The sequence below is a fragment of the Hyperolius riggenbachi genome, chromosome 1 (assembly GCF_040937935.1).
Source record: "Hyperolius riggenbachi isolate aHypRig1 chromosome 1, aHypRig1.pri, whole genome shotgun sequence".
Lineage (NCBI taxonomy): Eukaryota > Metazoa > Chordata > Amphibia > Anura > Hyperoliidae > Hyperolius > Hyperolius riggenbachi.
Genome location: NC_090646.1, coordinates 266,398,675 through 266,422,365, shown reverse-complemented (window position 1 = coordinate 266,422,365; position 23,691 = coordinate 266,398,675). Strand labels below are relative to the sequence as shown.

Here is a 23,691-nt window from a genome sequence, read left to right as displayed (position 1 = left end):
TACATATTTTTCCACTCCCATAAATTCGAGACCGCTAGGGTCTGCTCCATGGGCCAGTCTGAAGTGGTTAGATACACTATTTGTCTGTAATCCCTTAGAAATGGTAAGCACAGTGATCTTTTCATGCAGGTTCCACATACCTCAGTGCGTTCCTAATTTCCCCGGGTCCATGTAATTACTCCTTGAAAAATCAGAAAAAAACATTTGGCTCAAGTCAAATATTCAGACAGAAAGATGGAGGCTTGCTGAGATGTTCCATCCTATCGCCCTCCCATTCCTTCCTCATAGTTTCTGCCCTAGGGTTTTTCTTTCCTTTGGATTGAGGTGCAGTGGGAACCAAGATGTTGAAATTGATGGTCGTATGTCTTCTTTTAACCTAGATAACTTTGCAACTGTGATGTTGAAATTCTACTATTGTATATTGGAGGGGGTTCTATAGGGCTTTTATGCAGGTTTTTTTTTTTTTGTTTTTGTTTTTTTTTTGCCAATTATTAAGTTTAACATCTTTTATTCATGATTGTTCGCTTAGGATATATGGCTCAAACATAACTTACAGTTTCAAAGGTATTACTACCACCTTTCACTCTTAAAGACCCAATAAATTGTACAACATTGTATAAAAATACAAAATACAAACCTGTTTATGTAACAAATACAAGCTATGACACAGGAGAGAAGGACTGTGCCAAACCTAACTTGACATTGCCTTTGTCAGTGGAGGTGAGCTGAAGTATTGTCTGAACCAAGACTCTGCATAGTGTACACTTTCTGGAGGGTGACATTTGTGATGCTCTTGTGATCTGCACCACAAAGCAGTCATTCTTTCAGGTTGATTTTCTTTGTAGTGTTTTTTTTTTTAAACACCTACAAGGAGAACTGTATATCTTACCTCAAACTTTCAAGGTAAACTAATTAATTAATGTCTGTGCTTCAACACTTTAAATAATTTACAAGTCAAAAAAAGGCTGACCTCGTGATCTGCAGTGGAGACATATTGTGGAAGTGATGCTTAGTACAAAGTAGCATAGCATCACTTCAAGGTTAATCACCTAGTATATACCTTAGCTCAAAGGATACCCTGCATTCATGCAGTGTCCTAGAAGGGATATGTACCTTACAGTAGGGTTGCAACGGTATGAAAATTCACGGTATGATAACCGTCAAAAAAAATACCACGGTATGACGGTATTACGGTATACGGTATTACGCAATTATTCTCATTACAATTACCCTTATAAAAATGAGAAAAGGTCAAAGTTGAACAAACTCTTCTTTATTAAACCATTAATGGTTAGGGTCCTCCTGTCATGCTTGAAATATTTACTCTTCTAAATGTCAAAAAAACAATACCAAAAGTAAATCTCATTCTCCCCGTGTCACATGACTGCCTATGGCAGAGAGGACAGATAATAAGGCCATTTGAAAGCACAGTAGGTTAATATGTCTGCTCCCATGAATCAGGAAGTAGAAATTGTGCAGATTTATTTTAGGATTTGTATCAGCTGTAACAAAGAAAGAAATTGCTGTTGCATATCTTTGAGCAGAGAGGAGGACGTTTTGAGTTCAGGTCCACTTCAAAAATGCTGGTGGTACACTTTACTATACACCTTAAAGTGTACCAGAGATGAAGCATAGTGAAACTTTTATATATACCTGCGGCTTCCTCCAGCCCCATCATGCGCACGGATCCCTCCCACGCTGCCATCCTCAGCCTTTTCTATTGCTGGTATTGAGTCCGGTAACTTGAGCCAGTCGCGGCCAGTCTGAGCATGCGCAGTGCGTTCTCTACAGCAGAGAATAATACTACGCAGGCGTAGTACTATTTTCTGCAAGAGATGGAGGGAGCGCACTGCGCATGCGTAAAACTGGCCGTGACTGGCAGAAGTTACTGGACTCAGTAACAGCGATAGAAAATGCTGAGGATGGCGGCGTGGGAGGGATCTGTGCGCATGATGGGGCTGGAGGAAGCCGCAGTTATGTATAAAACTTTAACTATGCTGCGTCTCTGGTTTCCTTTAAAGGATACCAGAGCTGAAAAATAAAATGCAAATGGGTGGAGCGGACATGAATTAGGTGAAGTCCTGTGCTAAGCCACTGCGGACGATTTCTTTAAAAAGTAGGGGGACAGAGTAGAACGGGGGAGCGGTGGGCATGAGGACACATGACATCACACAAACACAGGTACATCAGGCAGACATCACACACACACACACACACACCAATCCGGCAGACATCCATCCATCAGGCAGACATCAATCCATCCATCCATCAGGCAGACATCAATCCATCCATCCATCAGGCAGACATCAATCCATCCATCCATCCATCAGGCAGACATCAATCCATCCATCAGGCAGACATCAATCCATCCATCAGGCAGACATCACTCAGACATCACGCAGACATCACACACACATGCCATACATATACACACTAGCTGCATTCATACAAACACAGCACCTCTCACACAGCAACACTGCTTATCTGGTGTCATAAGCTTCAGCTTCTCCACGTGCAGTACGTCTCTCGCTCCTTCTCCCGGGCGGGCGGCATACTCATTTTCATGGGGGAGGAGAGCTGGACATTCCTTTGAACACTGATCTGTATCAGTGTTTATGTCAGTTCTGCAGTCGGGGGGAGGCAGGGGGCTGCATACATCTAGCAGGAGGGAGAACGGGCTGTAGCCTTTTCTCATTTGCCATACTTATTTAGCAGGAATGACCTGGTGACTCCCCCTCTGCCTTTGTGGTACAGTCCACAATAAAAAGAAACCACAAGCAGATACATTGCCGGGGAAATAGATCTCCGTGTGCGCTCCAGCCGTGGCCGCGTCATCACAGGACGCGCATCACCACCCAGCTCCTGCACTCATGTCAGCAAGCCTCCCGCAATCAGAAACTAGCTTTGGGAGCTTGCCTTCCTTACAAAGGGAGACACAGAGCAGGACAATGCTGGAGCAGTGGCGGGGATGCGGAAATACAGCAAAAACCGGTATTTCCTAAAAGTGATTACCGTGATTACCGTGCTTAGTAAAACCGTGGTATACCGTAATACCGGTAAATCGCGGCAACCCTACCTTACAGCCATCTGCACACAACTTATGGGCACGGCCATTGCCAAGGATCCTGGAAGACCTGTTGAGCACGGCAGCAAGTGAATGTGCATGAGCCTAGAAGTGTGTGAATTGAAAGACAGTGCGCTTACCCAGCAAATTATTTGATAAAGTCCCCTCTCTCCTAAAATAAGACCCTAGTTACTATACAAACATCAATAGGGTTGGTTCACACTTGGAGCTCAAAACGCAAATGCTATCGCCCAGCGATTGGCATAAGAAATTTACATTTTTGATTCACATTCAAGAGAACGAGAATCACATTGTGATTGCAGGCATAATGCTGCATGCAGCACGTTTGTGATTTATGTAAATCGCAAACACTGCACTGGGAATGAATACATAGGGATGCATTAGTCTTAGCGCTTTGCTGACTGCTGGCAATCAGTAAAGCGCTGAAAAGCTCCCCAAAAGTGCCTCAGTGTGAACCAACCCTCTTAAGAAGTAACAAAACAGACACTTTGCACAGCCTACACTTTCTAAATTATAATTAAGCCTGCAGAACCCCCACATAAGTTAAGCAACATGTTGCCCCAAAATGTAATATTTAGCAGTGGATGCACCAAACACATAGACCGTGCTTCTTCTTTATCTACCCCCTCTCTCTCGCTCTGTCATTCTCTCTCTCTCTCTCTCTCTCTCTCTCTCTCTCTCTCTCTCTCTCTCTCTCTCTCTCTCTCTCTCTCTCTCTCTCTCTCTCTTCTCTCTCTCATTCTCTCTCTCTCTCTCTCTCTCTCTCTCTCACCCCCCCCCCCCCCCAAAAAAAAAAAACATAAAATAGTCAAAATCAGACAGCCTGCCAGCTCAAGCATTATACATAAATATGGAAAATGCCCACCAAAAATACTTCGGCAGAGTCCCCAAGAAATCATGGTCAAGTAGAGTCCTTACCAGAATCATAGTTGGGCAGAGATCCTCCCCTTAAATCTCCAAACATAAATAGGCAAAATGCTTTGTTATATTTGGGGATTTACAGAGAACTGTGCCTTTTTATGTTTGGAGATTTAAGGTAGGGAACTCTGCCTAATTATGTTGGTAGATTTAGAGGGTAATCTGCCTTATTATGCTTGGGTATTTGGTTGAGGACTATGACTCATTTTATATTTGCCCTGATATACCCCAGCCCACCCCAAACATACTACTTAGAGCTTGGCCTGCTAGAAATCACAAATTGAAGTCGCTTAAGTGCTTTTGTAGCAATTTTTTCCAGAGTTTTTTAGTGCTAACGATTTGAATAGTGGTTGCAATTTCCATTAGTGCAAGGCTTTATGGGTGCAGCAAGTGATTTGGGAATCGCTTTGTACAGAAATTGAAAAGTGGTTTTGCAGAGAACCTAAACTTTTGTATTAAGTGCAAATGCCCCCAAAATGTTGCAGGCTCTATGGTATCCAGAGCCTCATCTCTCCCAAACTCCAATCCTTAAACATAACTGGGAATTGTCTCCCCCATTATGTTAATATGGACCAGAACATAAAGAGAAGCATGTTATTAGTCTGAAAGGTTTGTAGACTGTAGATTGCTGTAATTACTGGCTGCTTTAGTATACAGTTGTCATCTGCTAATCAGAGCCTTACAAATCTATCACAAATTGATGACATGGTTCTCTATAACCTTTTGCTTTAGACAAGCAACATTAATATTTCCAAGGAAGCGACAACGGGGGTAAGCTATGGAGTGCACAGATATTTCAAGGCTCATTGCACTACTGATTCAGTGATGAGTAGATAAACATCTTCTGTGCTTCTGACTGAGCATAGAATAAAGTTAGTGACTGTATCTTCAGGGTAAATACGGACCCATGGAGGGGAGAGCAACATTTTTAGGTATAATGTGCTCCAGAGCCATGTAGTATTAATGACATTTTTGAAGTGCTGCTAAAACTGAAATAGTGTGAAGTGGTATTTCAGTGGTAGCCACACTTGAGGTGTATGCACTAAACTGCAGTAAGCAGAGTGTCGTGAGTAAAGTCTTACTACACAATAAATAGAGCAGGATGCAATAGATTACATGTAATGCATTACACTGTACACATCATATGTAAGACTTTATGCACATAATTCTGCTTAATGGAGTTTAGTCCATACACCCTATGATATATCAACACCTTAGTTCAGTCTCCTGCATTTTTCATTGTAGATTACGGTAAATAGGGGACTATGCCATTAGTTACACAAATTTTGTAGATGTTTCACTCAATGCAAAGAAATTTCCTTTGGAAAAGTCAGCCATATGACCAAGAGATCACTCTAGAAAGCCTTGGTGTGGTGATACAGCGGGTGTTCCTCAGCAAGCTTCCACATGTGCTGTTAATGGGAATACTCTGTGTTCCAGCGCTGTAGCTCAGATTCTCACCATTATGAGACTCTGTTGTTGCTGTAGAGCTAGCCGCAAAGTGTTAATCTCTTTTCAGCACAGGGAAGAGGTAGGCAGATTCAGGGCATCTATGTACAGAGAGAGAGAATGTCTGCTACTCCCTCACAGCTACAGGAACCAGCCAGTCTGATTCTTTCAACATATTAAAGGCAAAAAATATACAAAAATGTTGGCATTGCAAATGAATGGTATTATGAACTGATCTGATTAAAACAATTATATAAGTTTCTTCTAGGTTTCTGTTAGTAGTTTGGCTTCATTTCTAACCTACTGTATTTATGTGTTTGCCTCTTTTTCTGTAGCAAGTTAGTAGAGCTCCTAGTGAACTATTCATCACAATTTTTTGTTTTTACCAGTGACTTTCAGAGTGATAAATCCTGCATGGGCAATTTTGCAGCTGTTTAGTGTCCAACAGCTTATTAGCAGTTACTAAGCTCAGTATAAAGTCCGGTATATATGGCATGTTGTTAGAAATGATTGCTCATCTCCACCATTCACCCTGCTTTAGGATCATTGTGTGCCATTGGAAGACATCTGCACTGGCCTCTTCATTTCATCTTTATGATAAATCATGTAGAACAGGAAGAAAATCTCCTGCTTTATGAGTACTGGAAGTGTGGTGTTAAAATTACACTAAACCCTCTTGCCCTGATATACCCAAGTCCATCTTACTAAGTTGGAGCTCTCAAACTGCCCAACAAATTGTAAAGTCTTATGAACGATGACCATGTTTGTTTATTTTGCGATTGTGCTATTTTGATGTAACTTTTTTTATAATTCCACAGGAAACTGTTGAGGAGAAATATCCAGAGGCAGACGGAGACTCAGCAGTTGAATCAGAAGCTCCTGATGTTCCACCAGCAACTGATGGCACACCACAAGTGCTCAACAGTGCTCTATCTGGCATGTCCTCCAGGTAATGCGGCCAGTTAAAAGAAAAAAAAAATACATAAAAAAGCACATGGATAATTTTACCTCATGACCTCATTCATGCATGGAAAATATAAAATGACTTGCACACCAACACTGAGATCAAATTGCATAAAGTTTTGTATTAATAGAAAAATTGAACAAAGTTGGCTTGAGCCATAAATACAAAATGTTACAGAATGAGTATACACAATAAATGGGAGCAAATCATGTGCCCCATGGGATAATGAACCTTGTCTGATGGCTTTTAGCCAATGAGTGCTAAACAACAATTATCCATATGTACAATCAGAGAAGTAGACAACAAACAGTCAATAGCCAGAGTAGACAGGCTACAGCAGCCATCCAAGGAGCCCAGGCATATACCCTCTGACGAAGGGATACCCCCGAAACGGCGCTGTCAGGGTATTAACCCCCTTTTGGGATAACCTTGTATACTATTTATCCTTTTGTCTACTCTGGCTATTGACTGTTTGTTGTCTACTTCTCTGATTGTACATATGGATAATTGTTGTTTAGCACTCATTGGCTAAAAGCCATCAGACAAGGTTCATTATCCCATGGGGCACATGATTTGCTCCCATTTATTGTGTATACTCATTCTGTAACATTTTGTATTTATGGCTCAAGCCAACTTTGTTCAATTTTTCTATTAATACAAAACTTTATGCAATTTGATCTCAGTGTTGGTGTGCAAGTCATTTTATATTTTCCTGTATGTGTAGGGCCACTGAAGTGGTCCGGTTTACTGACTTTTTGCACCCATTTGCTACCTATACTTTGTACCTGCATGGCAGGTGTGTGGACCAGGTGTGCAAACCTTTCTCATTGAAATCATTCATGCATGGGCCAAAAGTTGGGTGCTATAGTCCAAATTTGTGTTTTTTTTGTTTTTTTTTTTGTGTGTGTCTCTACCAGTACTCTTCCTTCTACAATTCCATTCCATTTCTATGCTATATCCTCGGAAGTCATTTGTTACCCCTTGTAGCTTAATATGCCATCTTGTGATGCCTCTTGGCAGCATCTCCATCAAACTAATTATTCTGATCCCATGCTTGTAGCTGAAATGGATACTATCACATTGCGCTCCTCAGTCATAATGTACATTTAGGTTGTGATTTTCAATTGTATTGTTAATTATTACTCTGACCCATTCCTTCTTTACCTAGTGCTGCTATGACACACACAAATGGCCAATAAGCATAGAATGTCCATAGAACTCACACTTGCTTGCAAAATAATTGCATGCAGCTTGGAACCCAGGTTCAAACTTATTCATCTTGCCTGTAAGCCATCAGTATTAGCGACTCATTAATCATCTTTAGACAGACGCTTAAAATCTAAGTTTAGGCTAAAACTTTCTTCCATGCACACTGTGTGGCTTTTATCATAATTTACAGCGCACAAAGTTTGGTGCACTGCACATAAACCTTTTTATATTCATTTTTTACTACTGTACCTCGCTTGTGGAGTTTACTGACCTGTCTTCCTGTGTGAATGTCACATAGTAACCTGTGAATTGTTCAGAATCCTTGCCCTATCCTGTCATTAGCGACAGGAGATAGTCAGGGAGGAGCTGGGAGTGGGCATTAGCCAGCCCCTTACTGTGACTAAAGGTGGCCACTAACGGTCCAATTTCTAGCGAAAAACCGTTCGTGCGATCAGAAATTCTGATCGGATTGGTTGAAAATAATCTTGGTTGATGGGCACAATAGATTATGAATAGTCGTCCGATTGGATTTTTTTCTTGGTTGGTTATGATAGATAGGAAGCAAAGATTGGTTCGTTGATGGTGTAGTGAACGATTTTTGCTAGAAATTGGATCATTAGTGGCCACCTTAAAGAGAATCTGTATCGTTAAAATCGCACAAAAGTAAACATACCAGTGCGTTAGGGGACATCTCCTATTACCCTCTGTCACAATTTCGCCGCTCCCCGCCGCATTAAAAGTGGTTAAAAACAGTTTTAAAAAGTTTGTTTATAAACAAACAAAATGGCCACCAAAACAGGAAGTAGGTTGATGTACAGTATGTCCACACATAGAAAATACATCCATACACAAGCAGGCTGTATACACCCTTCCTTTTGAATCTCAAGAGATCATTTGCGTGTTTCTTTCCCCCTGCAGTTCTCATGCACTGCTCTTTTCTTCCTGCAAACAGCTTTGCCCTTGTCTGAATTTCCTCAGTATGTGAAAGCCCAGCCAGCTCAGAGGGCGATTTATCCAGCTTGTAAAAGATAAGAGAGAAGCTGCCCTAATCTAAATAATACACAGGCAGTGTGCATAGAGGGGCCTGGAAGGGGGAGTTCATAGCAGAACCACAACACTGAAGAACTTGGCAGCCTTCCAGACACAGGCCGACAAGTCTGACAGGGGAAAGATACATTGATTTATTACAGAGACTGTGATAGCAGAAAGTGCTGCAGTAAGCCAGAACACATTAGAATAGCTTTTGGAACTTGTAGGATGATAAAAAACAGGATGCAATTTTTGTTACGGAGTCTCTTTAAGGATCTGACCTGAGCCACCTCTTCTGTGCTGCAAAAATATATAAACTCTGCAGGATCTCATTAGTGCCCATCTTGGTCATCCCTGCTTAGTCTGTAATTATTCATTGACCAGTCTCACATTCTCACACATGCTGCACTATGTTCTTATTTTAAAAAATTAATGAAAGAGTAGTGAGTAATGGTCGGTATCTTGTTGCAGGCAGAGCAGGATGATGTGAGGTGCACATGGCTTTTACAAAGTTGCATTGCATTGCCAGCCACAAACCGTTACGATTTCATAGCAGTAGGAGGTGGGTAGGTGTCAGCAGTGACTCCCAAGAATCCTGGCAGTAAATGGCTACTGGATACTACCTGCCAGAAGCTATAAAGGTACTTTCAGATTGTTTATTGCAAAAAGGATAAGGATGCAATACACTAAACTATATGCATTGCTAATTAATGCAAGTTTACAATCTTATACTGTACTTAAAAATGAATAGGAACCTTTGAGATGGCCAAAGGTACAAGGCAGGGGTGCCCTTTGTCTCCCCTCCTATGCCCCCTAGCCATTAAACAGCTTGCTGCCCTGATCGGGGGGGGGGGGGGGGGGGGGGGGTTGGTGAGAGGATTCGGGGCTGTAGGTATCATAGTACAGTTGATAAACTAAGTTTATATGCTGAAAAATTGATTTTCTACTTGGCTGATTCAGGGATCTCCCTTGGCACGGCACTCCAGACGATTGATGATTATGGGTCCTTTACAGGACTGAGTGTCAACTGGACGAAGTCTCACCTCCTACCAGTCAATATATTACTTCCTACTGAGTTACAAATCTCATTCCCCCTTCAATGGATTAATTCACTAACATATTTAAGTATGTATGAACTAAATTCCGAGCCTGGAATAAATTTGTACCTTAATGTTTGTTACTGGGCATGCTAGTTTATTTAAAATGATTTTGTTGCCTAAGATCTCATACACTACTAGTCGACCGCTGCATGTCTGCGCGCGCACAAACGCACACCCATCGTGCTCGCACACACACAGGCCCGCCCTACTGGCCCGTCCTCGTCCTGTCCCAACGGCTGTCAGTGCGGCACAAACGCAGTAGCGCAAAATTACTGACACAGGGGCATGGGACACAGGCAACTTATTATATAGGATATGGCACTCTACTCCTTCCACAAAACCTTTTTATTAAGTTACACTCCCTTCTTGGCCAACTTTTCTGGAATAACAAAGGGCGGTGACTTTCGCTCCAGTTGATGCAAAGTCAAAAGGAGTGGGGGGGTTGCAGCTCCCGATTGTTACTATTATTTGGCGGCACAACTGTCCCACTTTTATTTTGATATTAGAGGTGGTAAGACCAGTTTCCAAGACTTTCTCCTCTATCAGTCTCGGTACAAATCTCAAGACTACTTCAGTCACAGTAGTAAAGAATACAGGCACTCCTTCAAATAATAAACTTTGCCAGCTGCTTCCGGTAACTACTTCCAGTATGGTATCAATCAATTGTATACAAAAACACAGTGCTTTGGCACTCTACTTAGCACTCTGCAGGTCACCACAGTGCTCAAAACAAGTATATGACCATCAGCAGAGAAATAAAACACAAAGATTGGCCACTTCCTCTTCGGTTAAAACTGCAAATTTATTCCAATCAACAAGGATTAAGTACACATTCACTTACTTCGGCGGTCCTTTCAGCAGAGACCGAACGGCTGAAACCAGTAGGAACTGGAGACTGGGCAATGCTGACACTTTGATGTTTATTTGTGCGCGCTGTCACACTATATGCGCTGTATATGCTAAGGGTCCCTGTTGAAAGGACCTCTGAAGTAAGTGAATGTATACTTAATCCTTGTTGATTGGAATACATTTGTGGTTTTAACTGAAGAGGAAGTGGCCAATCTTTGTGCATTTTTCTATGGTGATGGTTACTTGCATATACTTGTTTTGAGCACTGTGGTATATATATGTATATGTATATATATGTATGTATATATTTATACCCCTTAAGTACCCTTAAGTACACTCCCCTTTGAGAGAATTTTAGTATGCCACACCTGCGCAACCTCCAATCTGCCATTGCAGTGGATCTCTAAAGATGTTTTATTTTTATATCAGGTCCTTGAAGGTGGTGTAATTAAGACCTATGCTCAACTATCTACTGAGAACGGTCTCTCGCAGTCTCTCCCACCGATTTGGCTGACTCAGATATACTGTACTAAGTATTTTTACAGGTCCTACTTCTAAGCAACTCATCGCAGTCCTTTATGCCACGTTGATGCTCCCGGGTGCCACACGTAGGGCATTCCTCAAGATACCCCAATGGGAGAGAGAGGTGGCTACTATTGACAATGATGAGTGGGAAGAGGCATTATCTGTGGTAGTTAGGGTGTCACCCAATCTTCCTGACCATATCATAGCTCTCTATGTAATTCCTAGAGCTTATTTGACACCTGTTGTTTTAGCAAATTTCCAAGTGGGATCATTGGTCAAATGTCCTAAATGCCAAACTGCACGAGGTACTTTTTTCAGTTAATGTGGGCCTGCCCGCAAGTTAACACATATTGGACTAAAATTCTAAAATTTCTATTTGATTATATGGGTTGTTAGGGACCCAAAGGTCGTCTGCTTACTGAATATACTTTTGGGACATATTAACGGGAAATATAGGAAACCATTTCTACTCCTAGTCCTTAATATAGCGCGCAAACTTCTAACTAAGCATTGCATTCAGCCGGTGGTCCCCTCACCTATAGATTGGATCCGTTCCATTTTTCCACATTTTGCCTTATGAAGCCATATATCAAAATAGAGGAGCATATGCTAAATATCAGAAAATTTGGGCAGATTGGACAAGTACAATGCATACCAAGGTCTAATGAGTACATATTGTTACAGCGCTGGGCAGTTTGGCACAGGGAAAGCCAAATGACGTCTCTCCCCGCTGCCGCAAAACTCCCCGGCGGCATTAAATACTATTCCCCCTTCTGAGTTGTCGCAACTGGGAGATGTAATTCGGGGTCTGGCTACTGTCTGAGCCCCAAATTACTGCAATGTGCCCCGTGCAGCATTACATTGCTGCTATGGGGCGCCCAGTCTCAGCACTCAGCGCCGCGCAGAGATAACCTGCTTCTGGTCTAATTGTTTACACACTACGGAGATGGCCTCAGTGGGTTTTTGTTAAATAAGGTGCATGTCCTGTTATGCGGTTAACTGTCTAACTCTCAGCAGATTTATGTTAGTTGAGTTAAGGTATTGCAGCTGTTGTATGTATATAATGTTCAAGTGTTACTTATTTGATTATATGATGAGCGGTTTTGCTTTATATTCTGATATGTCTGGTTTATGGTTATTTACATGTGCCAAGGATGAGGTTATACTCACCCAAACTGTAGCATGTGCTAATGGGACATTGCTGTTATATGCTGTAAGGTGTCACTTTGTGGTGTTTCGTAAACATATCATACGGCTGAAATATTGTATTTCCCTGTATTGCTCATTTTTCCCTTTAATAAACCTGACATGTTAACCAAAAAAAATGAATAGGAAGAGAAAGACCAGCTTGGCATTACTCAGTTTTTAATGGCCAAACATAGGTGTACAAATATACAACAGTCCATTGACATGAAAAGATTGTACTTATCGTGGCCTGAGGGGGGTGCTGGGATAGCAGTGGGTGCTGGTGGTGCACGGCCTAAAACTGAGTAGTGCCATGCTGGTCTTTCTCTTCATATGAACGCTGTACTTGTTTTCAGAAGCTTTGAGCACACGGCAGCAAACTGGCAGCAGTGCTGAAAGTTTAAAGGGCCTTGCACTGTATATCGCTGTCTGAGTGCCTACCAACTACTCCTTTCTCAATATCTGATGTTCTACTTAAAGCGGTTTAACACCCAGCATTACAACTTTGCTTTAAAAGATTGCTTATAGCTTACAAACTATTATGCCAGATTTTTTTTTAAGCAGAAATTCACTGAATGGGTTAAACATGACATTTTAGTGTTGGATTTAACTAGGAATCCGCATCTGTTCTTATCTGTAGTTACAAATGTATCTTTATTTGGAATACAAATAGACCTTTGAAAAGCCTGCCGGGGAAGCCCTCTTTGTACTCTCAGAGCAGTGTTTGTTTGTTACATTGTAGATAGATACATTTGTAACTAAACAAGCAAGCACAAGGAGCATTTCTAGCTAAATGCAGCACTAAAATGTCATGTTTAATCCATTCAGTGAATTTCTGCTAAAAAAAAAATCTGGCATAATAGTTTATAAGCTGTAAGCAATCTTTTAAAGTAAAGTTGAAATGCTGGGTGTTAGACCACTTTAACAAAAAGGTTAATTAAGAGCTTTATCATAAAAATCTCCTGCATGCAGTGCTTTGCCAGATTGTATAAATAGCCCATTGCACAAAACGGGACTTTTGGTGTTATAGCAAAATGCCAGTCGCCTTTGCCCTGTCTTTTTAAATTTTTGATGCGCCCCACCAAATGTAACAAATGGTGCATTGCTGGGCAGTAACATGTTCTGCGGCATTATTTGTAGAAGCCGCACATAATATAATTAGCATTCAATATATGCATTCATGCTTGTATCCATTTTAGGCTTCATCATATCTATGTAGCCATTGTAGGCTCCATCATATCCCTGTATCCATTCTAACCTCCATCATATCCCTGTATCCATTCTAACCTCCATCATATCCCTGTATCCATTCTAACCTCCATCATATCCCTGTATCCATTCTAACCTCCATCATATCCCTGTATCCATTCTAACCTCCATCATATCCATGTATCCATTCTAACCTCCATCATATCCCTGTATCCATTCTAACCTCCATCATATCCCTGTATCCATTCTAACCTCCCTCATATCCCTGTATCCATTCTAACCTTCATCATATCCCTGTATCCATTCTAACCTCCATCATATCCCTGTATCCATTCTAACCTCCGTCATGTCCCTGTATCCATTCTAACCTTCATCATATCCCTGTATCCATTCTAACCTTCATCATATCCCTGTATCCATTCTAACCTTCATCATATCCCTGTATCCATTCTAACCTCCGTCATGTCCCTGTATCCATTCTAACCTTCATCATATCCCTGTATCCATTCTAACCTCCATCATATCCCTGTATCCATTCTAACCTTCATCATATCCCTGTATCCATTCTAACCTCCGTCATGTCCCTGTATCCATTCTAACCTCCATCATATCCCTGTATCCATTCTAACCTCCGTCATGTCCCTGTATCCATTCTAACCTCCGTCATGTCCATGTAGCCATTCTAACCTCCGTCATGTCCATGTAGCCATTCTAACCTCCGTCATATCCCTGTAGCCATTCTAACCTCCATCATATCCCTGTATCCATTCTAACCTCCGTCATATCCCTGTATCCATTCTAACCTCCGTCATGTCCCTGTATCCATTCTAACCTCTGTCATGTCCATGTAGCCATTCTAACCTCCATCATATCCCTGTATCCATTCTAACCTCCATCATATCCCTGTATCCATTCTAACCTCCGTCATGTCCATGTAGCCGTTCTAACCTCCGTCATGTCCATGTAGCCATTCTAACCTCCGTCATATCCCTGTATCCATTCTAACCTCCATCATATCCCTGTATCCATTCTAACCTCCATCATATCCCTGTATCCATTCTAACCTCCGTCATGTCCCTGTATCCATTCTAACCTCTGTCATGTCCATGTAGCCATTCTAACCTCCATCATATCCCTGTATCCATTCTAACCTCCGTCATGTCCCTGTAGCCATTCTAACCTCCGTCATGTCCATGTAGCCATTCTAACCTCCGTCATGTCCATGTAGCCATTCTAACCTCCGTCATGTCCATGTAGCCATTCTAACCTCCTCTTCCTTTCTGGTGATTTAAAGAGAAACTCCGACCAAGAATTTAACTTTATCCCAATTAGTAGCTGATACCCCCTTTTACATGAGAAATCTATTGCTTTTCACAAACAGACCATCAGGGGGCGCTGTATGACTGATTTTGTGCTGAAGCCCCTCCCACAAGAAGCTCTGGGACCACGGTACTTTTGACAGTTTGCCACAACGTAACAAGGTTCACAGTAGGCCTGAACGATTTTAGGAAAAGATTGAATCGCACGATTTCTGTCCGAAATTGCGATTTCGATTCGATTCACGATTTTCTTTAAATCAAGCCTTAGCACTGAATTCACAATGAATAGGAAGGAATATGAAGGAAATACAAAGCAATAGGAAGGAAATGAATACCACCTTATTTTGTACACATTCAAAGTGCCCCACTGCAGCTTTGTAGGCTGCAAAAAGAATAGATCACCACAGTCCCACCACAGCAGTTATCATCATTGTCATGCTGATGGAGGCAGAGGCGGTACACAACTTGAAAGACAGGCGTGCAGGCGGAGTCTGCTGACCATGACACAGTTTGATTGAGATGCATGCGGGCGGAGTCTGCCGTCCGACCAGAAAATGATGTATAAGCGCTGGGAAGAGTGAGCCATGAGCGACAGCCTGTGGGCAGAGTTTGCCGCCCTTAATACAAAATAGTCTTGCTTGAAGTGAGCCGCCCCAAGAGTCAGAGCCTACTGCACGTGACACATCGTGACTGCCTGGCGAGCGGGCGGAGTCTGTCGCCCGCCCAGCTAGTGATGTAGAGGTACTGGGAGGAGACAGCCGCCGCTAGTGTGAGAGCCTGTGGGCAGAGTTTGCTATGCTGATTGGCTGCACACTAGTAGGCGGAAGTTGGGGGAGAGATTGAGCCGCTTCCATTAAGGCGACAAAGTACTGGCACTGAGCCGCCTCTAACCGCTGCTGCACTGAGCGGTAGCGGGGAATGCTGGGCTGACTGAAGAGGGGGATAAAAATCGCCGCTATGGCGATCACGGAATCGTCAATTCCGTGATCGCGATTTCGATCCAAAAACGGTTTATCGTTCAGGCCTAGTTCACAGACAGGAAATAGCTGTTTACAGCTGTTTCCAACGGCCAAAACAGCTAGCAGCAGCTACATAACCTGCCCACAGTAAAAATGTCACCATGTAATAAATGTCAGAATGTAAATCGGGGAGACTAAAGATTTTACAATGAGCAAACACTGACTAAATTGTTACATGATTATTGTAAAAATTAAGCACTTTTTTATTACATTATTTTCACTGGAGTTCCTCTTTAAATTACAACTTGTTGACAAGTTTAAAATATCACTTAGGAGAAAAGTCAGGAGAAAAAGTTAATTGCAGATAGGCCCAGGTGTCCTTTACAGTGAATTGCTATGTGAAACCTTGTTTTTTTTACCTTTTTCAGATGGAAAAACTGGTGGGTTCGTGGCATTTTCAGTTTAACAATGATCACATCCTTTTTCATTCTTATTTACATGGGACCTCTGATGCTAATACTTTTGGTAAGGCTAAAGACTTTTCTTAATTATGTTTATTTATTTCCTGCATCACAGACTGTGCATTTCTTTACGCCTGAGACATACTGTGAGTGCTTTTCTGACTAAGAGCGCTGTCTGTTTTTTTTTTTGGTTTTTTTTTTAAATCTCTCCCATTGACTTGCATTAAAATCGAGGTAAAATTTCAGCAAAAAAATCGCCATCGCTGCGATTTTGCTGCAATTTTACTAAAATTTTTAATGCAAATCAATGGGAGTGTTCCTTTTATAAATGCTCAGACAGCGCTGACAGTCAGAAAAGCACTGACAGTGTGTCTCAGGCCTTACATTCATATCATTTGTTGTTACTCAAACAAGTTCAAAATCTATTGAGCCTTCTTCTAACCAGGGCTAGTTTGGACAGAAGCCAATAGTAAGAGACAAAGTATAGCAAAGGTCTTCAAGTACATGGCAACTAGTATGTTTTGACAATGTGGCAAATCGAAAATGCTGAGTTATGTTTACAAGTAATGACAAGTAAAAATGTTTCATTTTGTGTCAAGGTTTTGCTTGCCGTTTCTCCTAGCTACAAAATTTTCACCTGCAACTTGTGGCATCAAAGTACAGTGTAAAACAAAAGGTGTAAACCAGGTTGCATGCGCAGTATGCTCCCGGCAGCGTAAGCGAGGATGTGCGCCACCAGGGCCTCGTAGGCGCTGTGGCTGGCGACGTTAAAGGCGCAGAATACGGAAGTGAGCTGTTGCCAGAAAATGGATGGTTGTTTTGTACCGGCGTGGGCACAAGACATCTGCAGGGGGTGGTAAAAGCTCCAGGTAAGGTGTTTTTTTTTTTTTTTTGTTTTTTTTTTTTTTTTTAAATAAAGCTTACAGTTATCCTTTAAACTCTGCCAGAATTGAACAGCACTTTTACAAATGAGAGCTCTACAGTTTTATTCCAGCACAGTAAGGCTTTTCTTCTTGGTAACTGTTGGTAGACATACAGTAAACTACATTAAGACTGCTGTGATTCTTCAGGTGGAACGCTGATATTTCTAAAGATAGTGACAAAGGTTGATCCATCCATGGGCTTCTGTCATTTAATACACCTGTGTGTTTAGGAGTCATTTAAGCTCTTTTGAGTTCTATTGTATATGAACACGGAAAGGCAGGATTATTTTCATGCATAGTAAACCTCTACAATAGACACTCTAAATTAAGCAGCTGTGGTTAAAAAGACTGCACTGATTCTATAAGATACAGCATTTCCTTGAGGTTCTAGAATTTCATTTATGTGCAAACATTGACTAAAATAGAAATGACAGTAGAGGGGGTGTTCTCTGAGAAGGGTGTGTAAACAGGCCCCACTGTCAGGAGGAAATCTTCCTAAATGCCATTTATTAAACAATAAAAATACCCTCTGCTCACCTCAAACGTTTTTTGGGATGATCGTAATACTATTCCAAAAATATATATGAAGAAAATTCTGAAATTCAAGCATGCAAACAAAAAATAAATACTGTATATTCTGGCGTATAAGACGCTGGGTGCCGTCTTATAGGGCACATGCTGAAACTTCCGAGCCAGATTGGAGAATCAGCGGTTGCCGCATATGGTGGGGGGTAGCACAAAAAACGTCCGCGGCCGCATCCCCACCATATGCAGCGACTGTATGAAAGCGGCAAGGGCGGTGCTCTACAAGTAGTCTTGAAGACAGGGATAGCTGACCAATCCAAGCATGCTTTGTATAAAACGACCAGCCAATCGCTGGTAAGGTAAATCGCTTGCCGTGTTTGGCTGGTTTTTGTATAATGGGTACCACACATAGTACAGCACCAGTATCTGTACCTGTTTATACAGTATAGCGCCAGTACATACAGTACAGTATACAAATGTCCAACAGTCAAGAGGGGTAGTCTTATATGCCGAGTATATCACAAAATGTAAATTTTAACTGGAAAAGTTGGGGGTTGTGTTATACGCCCAGTTGTCTTATACGCCGGAATATACAGTAACTAAAAATAGCTTTTTTGGTTTGTCATAAATAAAGCTGTGATCTATGAGCATTATTAGCTGTTGCAGTTTTCAGACTGCTGATGCTTAAGAACTGATACTTTGGCCCTGAAAGTTTTCTCTTACGTTATCTCACCTTATCATTTACTCCGTAGAGCAGTGTTTTTCATAATTACTATAGCCTGTACCCCTTTATTAATGACTGTGTTTGCCAAGTTCCCCTTACTGTGGGATAACATCATCTCAAGCACACCTTAAAGTGAACCGAGCACCATTTTTAGCACCCAGGGCATCTCAATAGCACATGAAAAATGCATGCCAACAATATGTCTCATTGTTAAAATAAACTTCCATTTTACCTTTTTATTTATTAGACTACTTCAGCAGGCCTGCAGGTCCGTCCCCGGCCGCAGAGATTTCAGGAAGCTAATTGTTTTATTAACAGAGGGGTGGGTAATTAGGAAAGTTTCTTCACAGAGATTGTCTGTCAATGTGTCAAGATAGCATCTCTGACTTGTGAGACGGGGAGGGGGGGGGGGGGACATGGCAGCTTCTATGCCAGGAGAAATTCCAGTGAGAGAAAGGGTGCTTAGTTCCCTTTAAAGTGAACCCGAGGTGAGAGTTATATGGAGGCTGCCATATTTATTTCATTTAAAGCAATACCAATTGCCTGGCTGACATGCTGATTCCTTCAGGCAGGGAACACACTTGACAGTTTTTGTGCGCGTTTTCTGCACAGAAAAACTGAGAACTCATGTTAATCAATGGGCTAGTACACACTTACTGTGTTGTTCGCACGCAGAAAAAAAACTGACATTCTGCATCTTGATTCTGCACATTTTGTCAGTTTTCTCTATCAATTACATCAGCTGCTGTGAAAAAACGCGCGCGTTTTCCTGCATGAAAACACACTTGGTGTGCAGAAAAAGTATGCAGAAAAAACGCGTGCGGAAAACTGAAAGTCAAGTGTGTTCCCTGCCTCAGTCAAATACTTTCAGCCACAGACACTGAGAAAGCATATGCAGATCAGGTGTTTCTGACATTGGGTGTGATTCACAAAGCTTTTTCACCTGTTTTCCTCTTTGTTAGCTCAGTTTCAGCGGAGGCAGCTACAAGATGACTTAGCAGAATAATCTGCAACCCAGGTTAAAGTTCTCCCCCAATCCAAGTGAATACCCTCTCTTCCAGCTGGGAGATACAGAACCACAAACACTTAAATTGGTGGAACAGCATCTGAAATCTTTATTTACAGGTCAATCTTATATACACCCTGATGTTAGGGAAAAACCAGATTAGACCGGAGTGCACATAGAAAATATTTGAAACAATAGCATAGACATGGTACAGACAGCAGAGACAATAGGATTTGTTATTCTGTAAACAACTGGCAGAGGTAGACTTTGTTACATGTGTTAATTTCTCAATAGACCAGGTTTTTTAACAACAATGCATGAATAGGTCTGAGTCTTCAGATCTCTGTCACAGTGGCTTGTATGGTAATATACCAACTGGGTATTGAAATACAGGTTTTGTATTCAGGTGCCTGGAACTTCTAGAGTGTTAATTATTAATGTATCTGTAAAGCACTGTCTGGAGGAATGTGCTGCTGACTAGTTGAAGCAATGATGTCATTTTTAAGAAATTGTGATGTGCTGTATATATTTTAATATCGGGGTGATTTAAGCAGCACATTATTACAACCTTTCAACCCAACCTTTGATCCCAACCTTTTCTAAAGGAAAGGGCGGGATCACTTAGATACTATGCACAGCTCTATGTATGTTAGAGATCAATGAGTTAGTGTTGTCATTGGTACACAAATACAATATACAGTTTAAAGGGTTACACAACTACACGATGAATTAACAGTAGTTAGCTTTGCTAGTATATCATCCTAATCTAGCCCTGCATAACTTAATGGAAAACTGAATGTGGTAAACTGTAACAGGTTGCCTAAAGCCACACCTCACCCATAAGGTTAGAACTCCTTAATGCATTTTGTAAAAAAAAATGATCCTCGAGTGGGTCCAGGAAATGTCAGTTCATTATTGCAGAGTAGAATATTGTTCATTTGAAGGGTGAAGGAGGACGGTGAATTCATCACCACAAGCCCTCATGATGAATGCAGATGTTTTTCTGCCAAGCTCTCACTGTCTCGGGGCAAACAGACAGTGGCGGCTGAGAGCTGGCCGTGTAATCACCGTGGCTACACCCAGTGCCTTTTTGTTAGCAGTTTCATTGTATGGCATTGGGCACCCACAAAAGAAATGGAAACAGATTTATAACAAGGATGTAGCAATTGCAGCCAGGTTGTAGAAGGCAGGGAAGGGCAGACTCAACTTCTCATCCCAGTTGAGAAACCTCACAGTTGCAACAGCAGAGGCGGAGTTCTTCCCAAAGGATGACACAAAAGAAAGGCTTGAAGCAGCCATCACCAACACAGGAGGAGGGCAGGTGCAGGAAGGGCTCATCCTTACAGCAGAGGGTCATCCTTCTAGGGCTGCATCAGTGCAGGAGAATCATATCAGATGATCTCCAAAGTATTCCATAATCAGGTGATATCACAGGCAGGTCTCCAAGTGAACAGGTAATAAAGAACACTTGTGCAGGCAAATTAGTAAAGATGAATCAGACAAGAGTTCAAGGTTTGTCAAACTGCATGAGCCAAGTAATTGATAGCTCAGTCTCAATCAAAGCAGTTATGTAGAGGTCCTCAATGGTAATAAGAAGTTAAACAGCTTAGTGGGTGTGTGCAACCTATTTACCACATGCGTAGCTATGTAACAATATTTTTGACAAAGGTTACTCTCTCTATTCAAATTTCTTTTACTAACATCATACTGTCTGTAAATCCTAGTACTATAGAGTTCTGACACTTACACACATTTCTCTGACCTTGCTTTATACAGCACAGTATCAATACAAACAGACATATGGAGACAATTACAATCAAATCAACCAATAAGTATTTTACATGACATATTTGTCTCCACCCTCTCCAGGCATGTTAGAACACTGATGTGGGCCGGGTTATGAGGCTGTGTGATTCAGCCACTTGCAGGTTTAGTTGGCCCCCCATCTCACCCTGTGCACAGTAGGTGGTACAGGGGGTCAACGTCTGCTGTTCAAAACCCTCCCCAAATGCACAACACCAGGGTTTGTTTCCCACACCCCTCAGATTGTAACCAGAGACAGACCAGAAACCAACAAAGAAATTGCTGTAAAAGCATTTGTTAGAATTTTACACAATTACAAGTGAAAAAATATAAGTATGTCACTTTGCTTAAGGGACTCATCACCATTAATATTATACACGTACCCAAACATTCACACAATTGTTTGCATTATTCTTGGCAATATGAACAGAAAACCTGGCATGAGCATAACTTCTAGTAATTTGAGCAAGATGATTTTGGACACAATCTCTACATTACATTCATATCGGCATGAGTGCAAGCTCAAGTTAAAATGATTACATTTCATTCACAGCCACTTAATTCCTACTGGAAGATTTACAAACCTAATTCACCCATTGACAGCAAAACTGTTGTGTGCTTTGAATTCTCAGGTATATGCAAAAATACCTGACAAAAAAAAAACCCACATGAAAAACAAAAAACTTCAGATGGAACATGCCTTTCCGTATGTTAATTTTTTATAACCAACTTTAAATTACAAATTTTAAGACATGTTACATCTGGTTCACCCGAAATAAATTGTTTCCTTTGCAAAACACTAAATTCAAAACATCACAATGGCCAGCAACTTTGTGCATGGGTCATTCATTATATGAGGTGAAAACCAATTACACATTCAATCTCACCTGCCTTGCCTCAAGACAATTTACAAACCCTCTCCTATAGTAGACAAAGAAAGACAACACATGCACATTTACATAACCACAGTCCGCATACCTTAGACTCCAACAATAATTTAGCTTTTGACTTTTCTGACTGTAGAAAAAAACGATCAATTAAATTAAGAGGTTTATTCCTAACTCTAAAAAAAATATTTGGATACTCTCTGTGCACAGACACATACACAAACAGACAAACAACATATAGCTGGGATCTTCTTTTGTTTCTGTTTCCTGACACTCTCCTCATTGCCCCCAGTCTTTTCAGGGAAGAGGAAAGAGAAAAAACAAAAGCATTAACACAAGTCTCTCCCAATACATGGAGGGAGGGGGTAGAAACCTGCAACAACTCTGAGCAGATGTCCAGAGATGCATATTTAAAGTACAACCTAGCTGAAAAAGTGCAACCAGTCATACACAAGCAATTTAAATCACAGTTCCACAGAAACTACAGTGAGAGGAGATAGACAAACACATTTATAGTAATTAGAAGAAAAGGCTCAGAAACATCTAGTAGCCAGGCCAGAACATTTTGGAGGGACTGATAAAAAAAGTTATCCTGCGGCCGCAATGCCCATTCAAAATGTCCTGGTCCAGAGAGACACCTGCAACTGCTGAGTGTCTCCGAGAAAAAAAAATGAAACTCCTAAATAGAGTTAGTCAGAAATAAGATTCAAAGCAAATTGTGGAACATGATTCTTTCTAAAACTTACAAATCTATATATCCGCATTAAACAGCATCACAGAATATGATACATCATAAATCAAAAATAACCCTTGGGAGTCCCCTTACCTTTGAGACTTTCCCATTATGCACAAATCTATACAGTGACATGCAATCTTATATAACTAAAATTCACTTAAGCGACTATACAACAATATACAAGGTTTAGAGAGAATATTCACTTAGACACACAGTACTGCTTTCTTAATTGGGGCATCAGACCCGCTATTTACTTTAGGAATATCAGATTCCTGGGAGAGGCGCTACAGAAGCACTTTCCCTCCGGGTTCTATTAATCCGCTCTGACAGTATAGGGTGGTAATCAAAAAATAGAATTACTCACCCGATACTGTATATGGCGGATCCAACTTCTCGACACCAAACTGTTAGCTCAGTTTCAGCGGAGGCAGCTACAAGATGACTTAGCAGAATAATCTGCAACCCAGGTTAAAGTTCTCCCCCAATCCAAGTGAATACCCTCTCTTCCAGCTGGGAGATACAGAACCACAAACACTTAAATTGGTGGAACAGCATCTGAAATCTTTATTTACAGGTCAATCTTATATACACCCTGATGTTAGGGAAAAACCAGATTAGACCGGAGTGCACATAGAAAATATTTGAAACAATAGCATAGACATGGTACAGACAGCAGAGACAATAGGATTTGTTATTCTGTAAACAACTGGCAGAGGTAGACTTTGTTACATGTGTTAATTTCTCAATAGACCAGGTTTTTTAACAACAATGCATGAATAGGTCTGAGTCTTCAGATCTCTGTCACAGTGGCTTGTATGGTAATATA

At 41.3% G+C, this 23,691-nt stretch overlaps 1 protein-coding gene across 2 annotated transcripts in view; it reads left to right on the top strand.

The window, feature by feature from the left end:
* Nucleotides 1-23,691, top strand: part of CDS1 (CDP-diacylglycerol synthase 1) — a 165,019-nt gene that overhangs the window by 29,063 nt on the left and 112,265 nt on the right. For both annotated transcript variants that reach the window (XM_068233516.1, XM_068233515.1), the window contains exons 2-3: nucleotides 6,271-6,401; nucleotides 16,229-16,325. In XM_068233516.1, coding sequence (XP_068089617.1) covers nucleotides 6,271-6,401; nucleotides 16,229-16,325 — 228 coding nt within the window. The remainder of the gene's footprint in view (nucleotides 1-6,270; nucleotides 6,402-16,228; nucleotides 16,326-23,691) is intronic.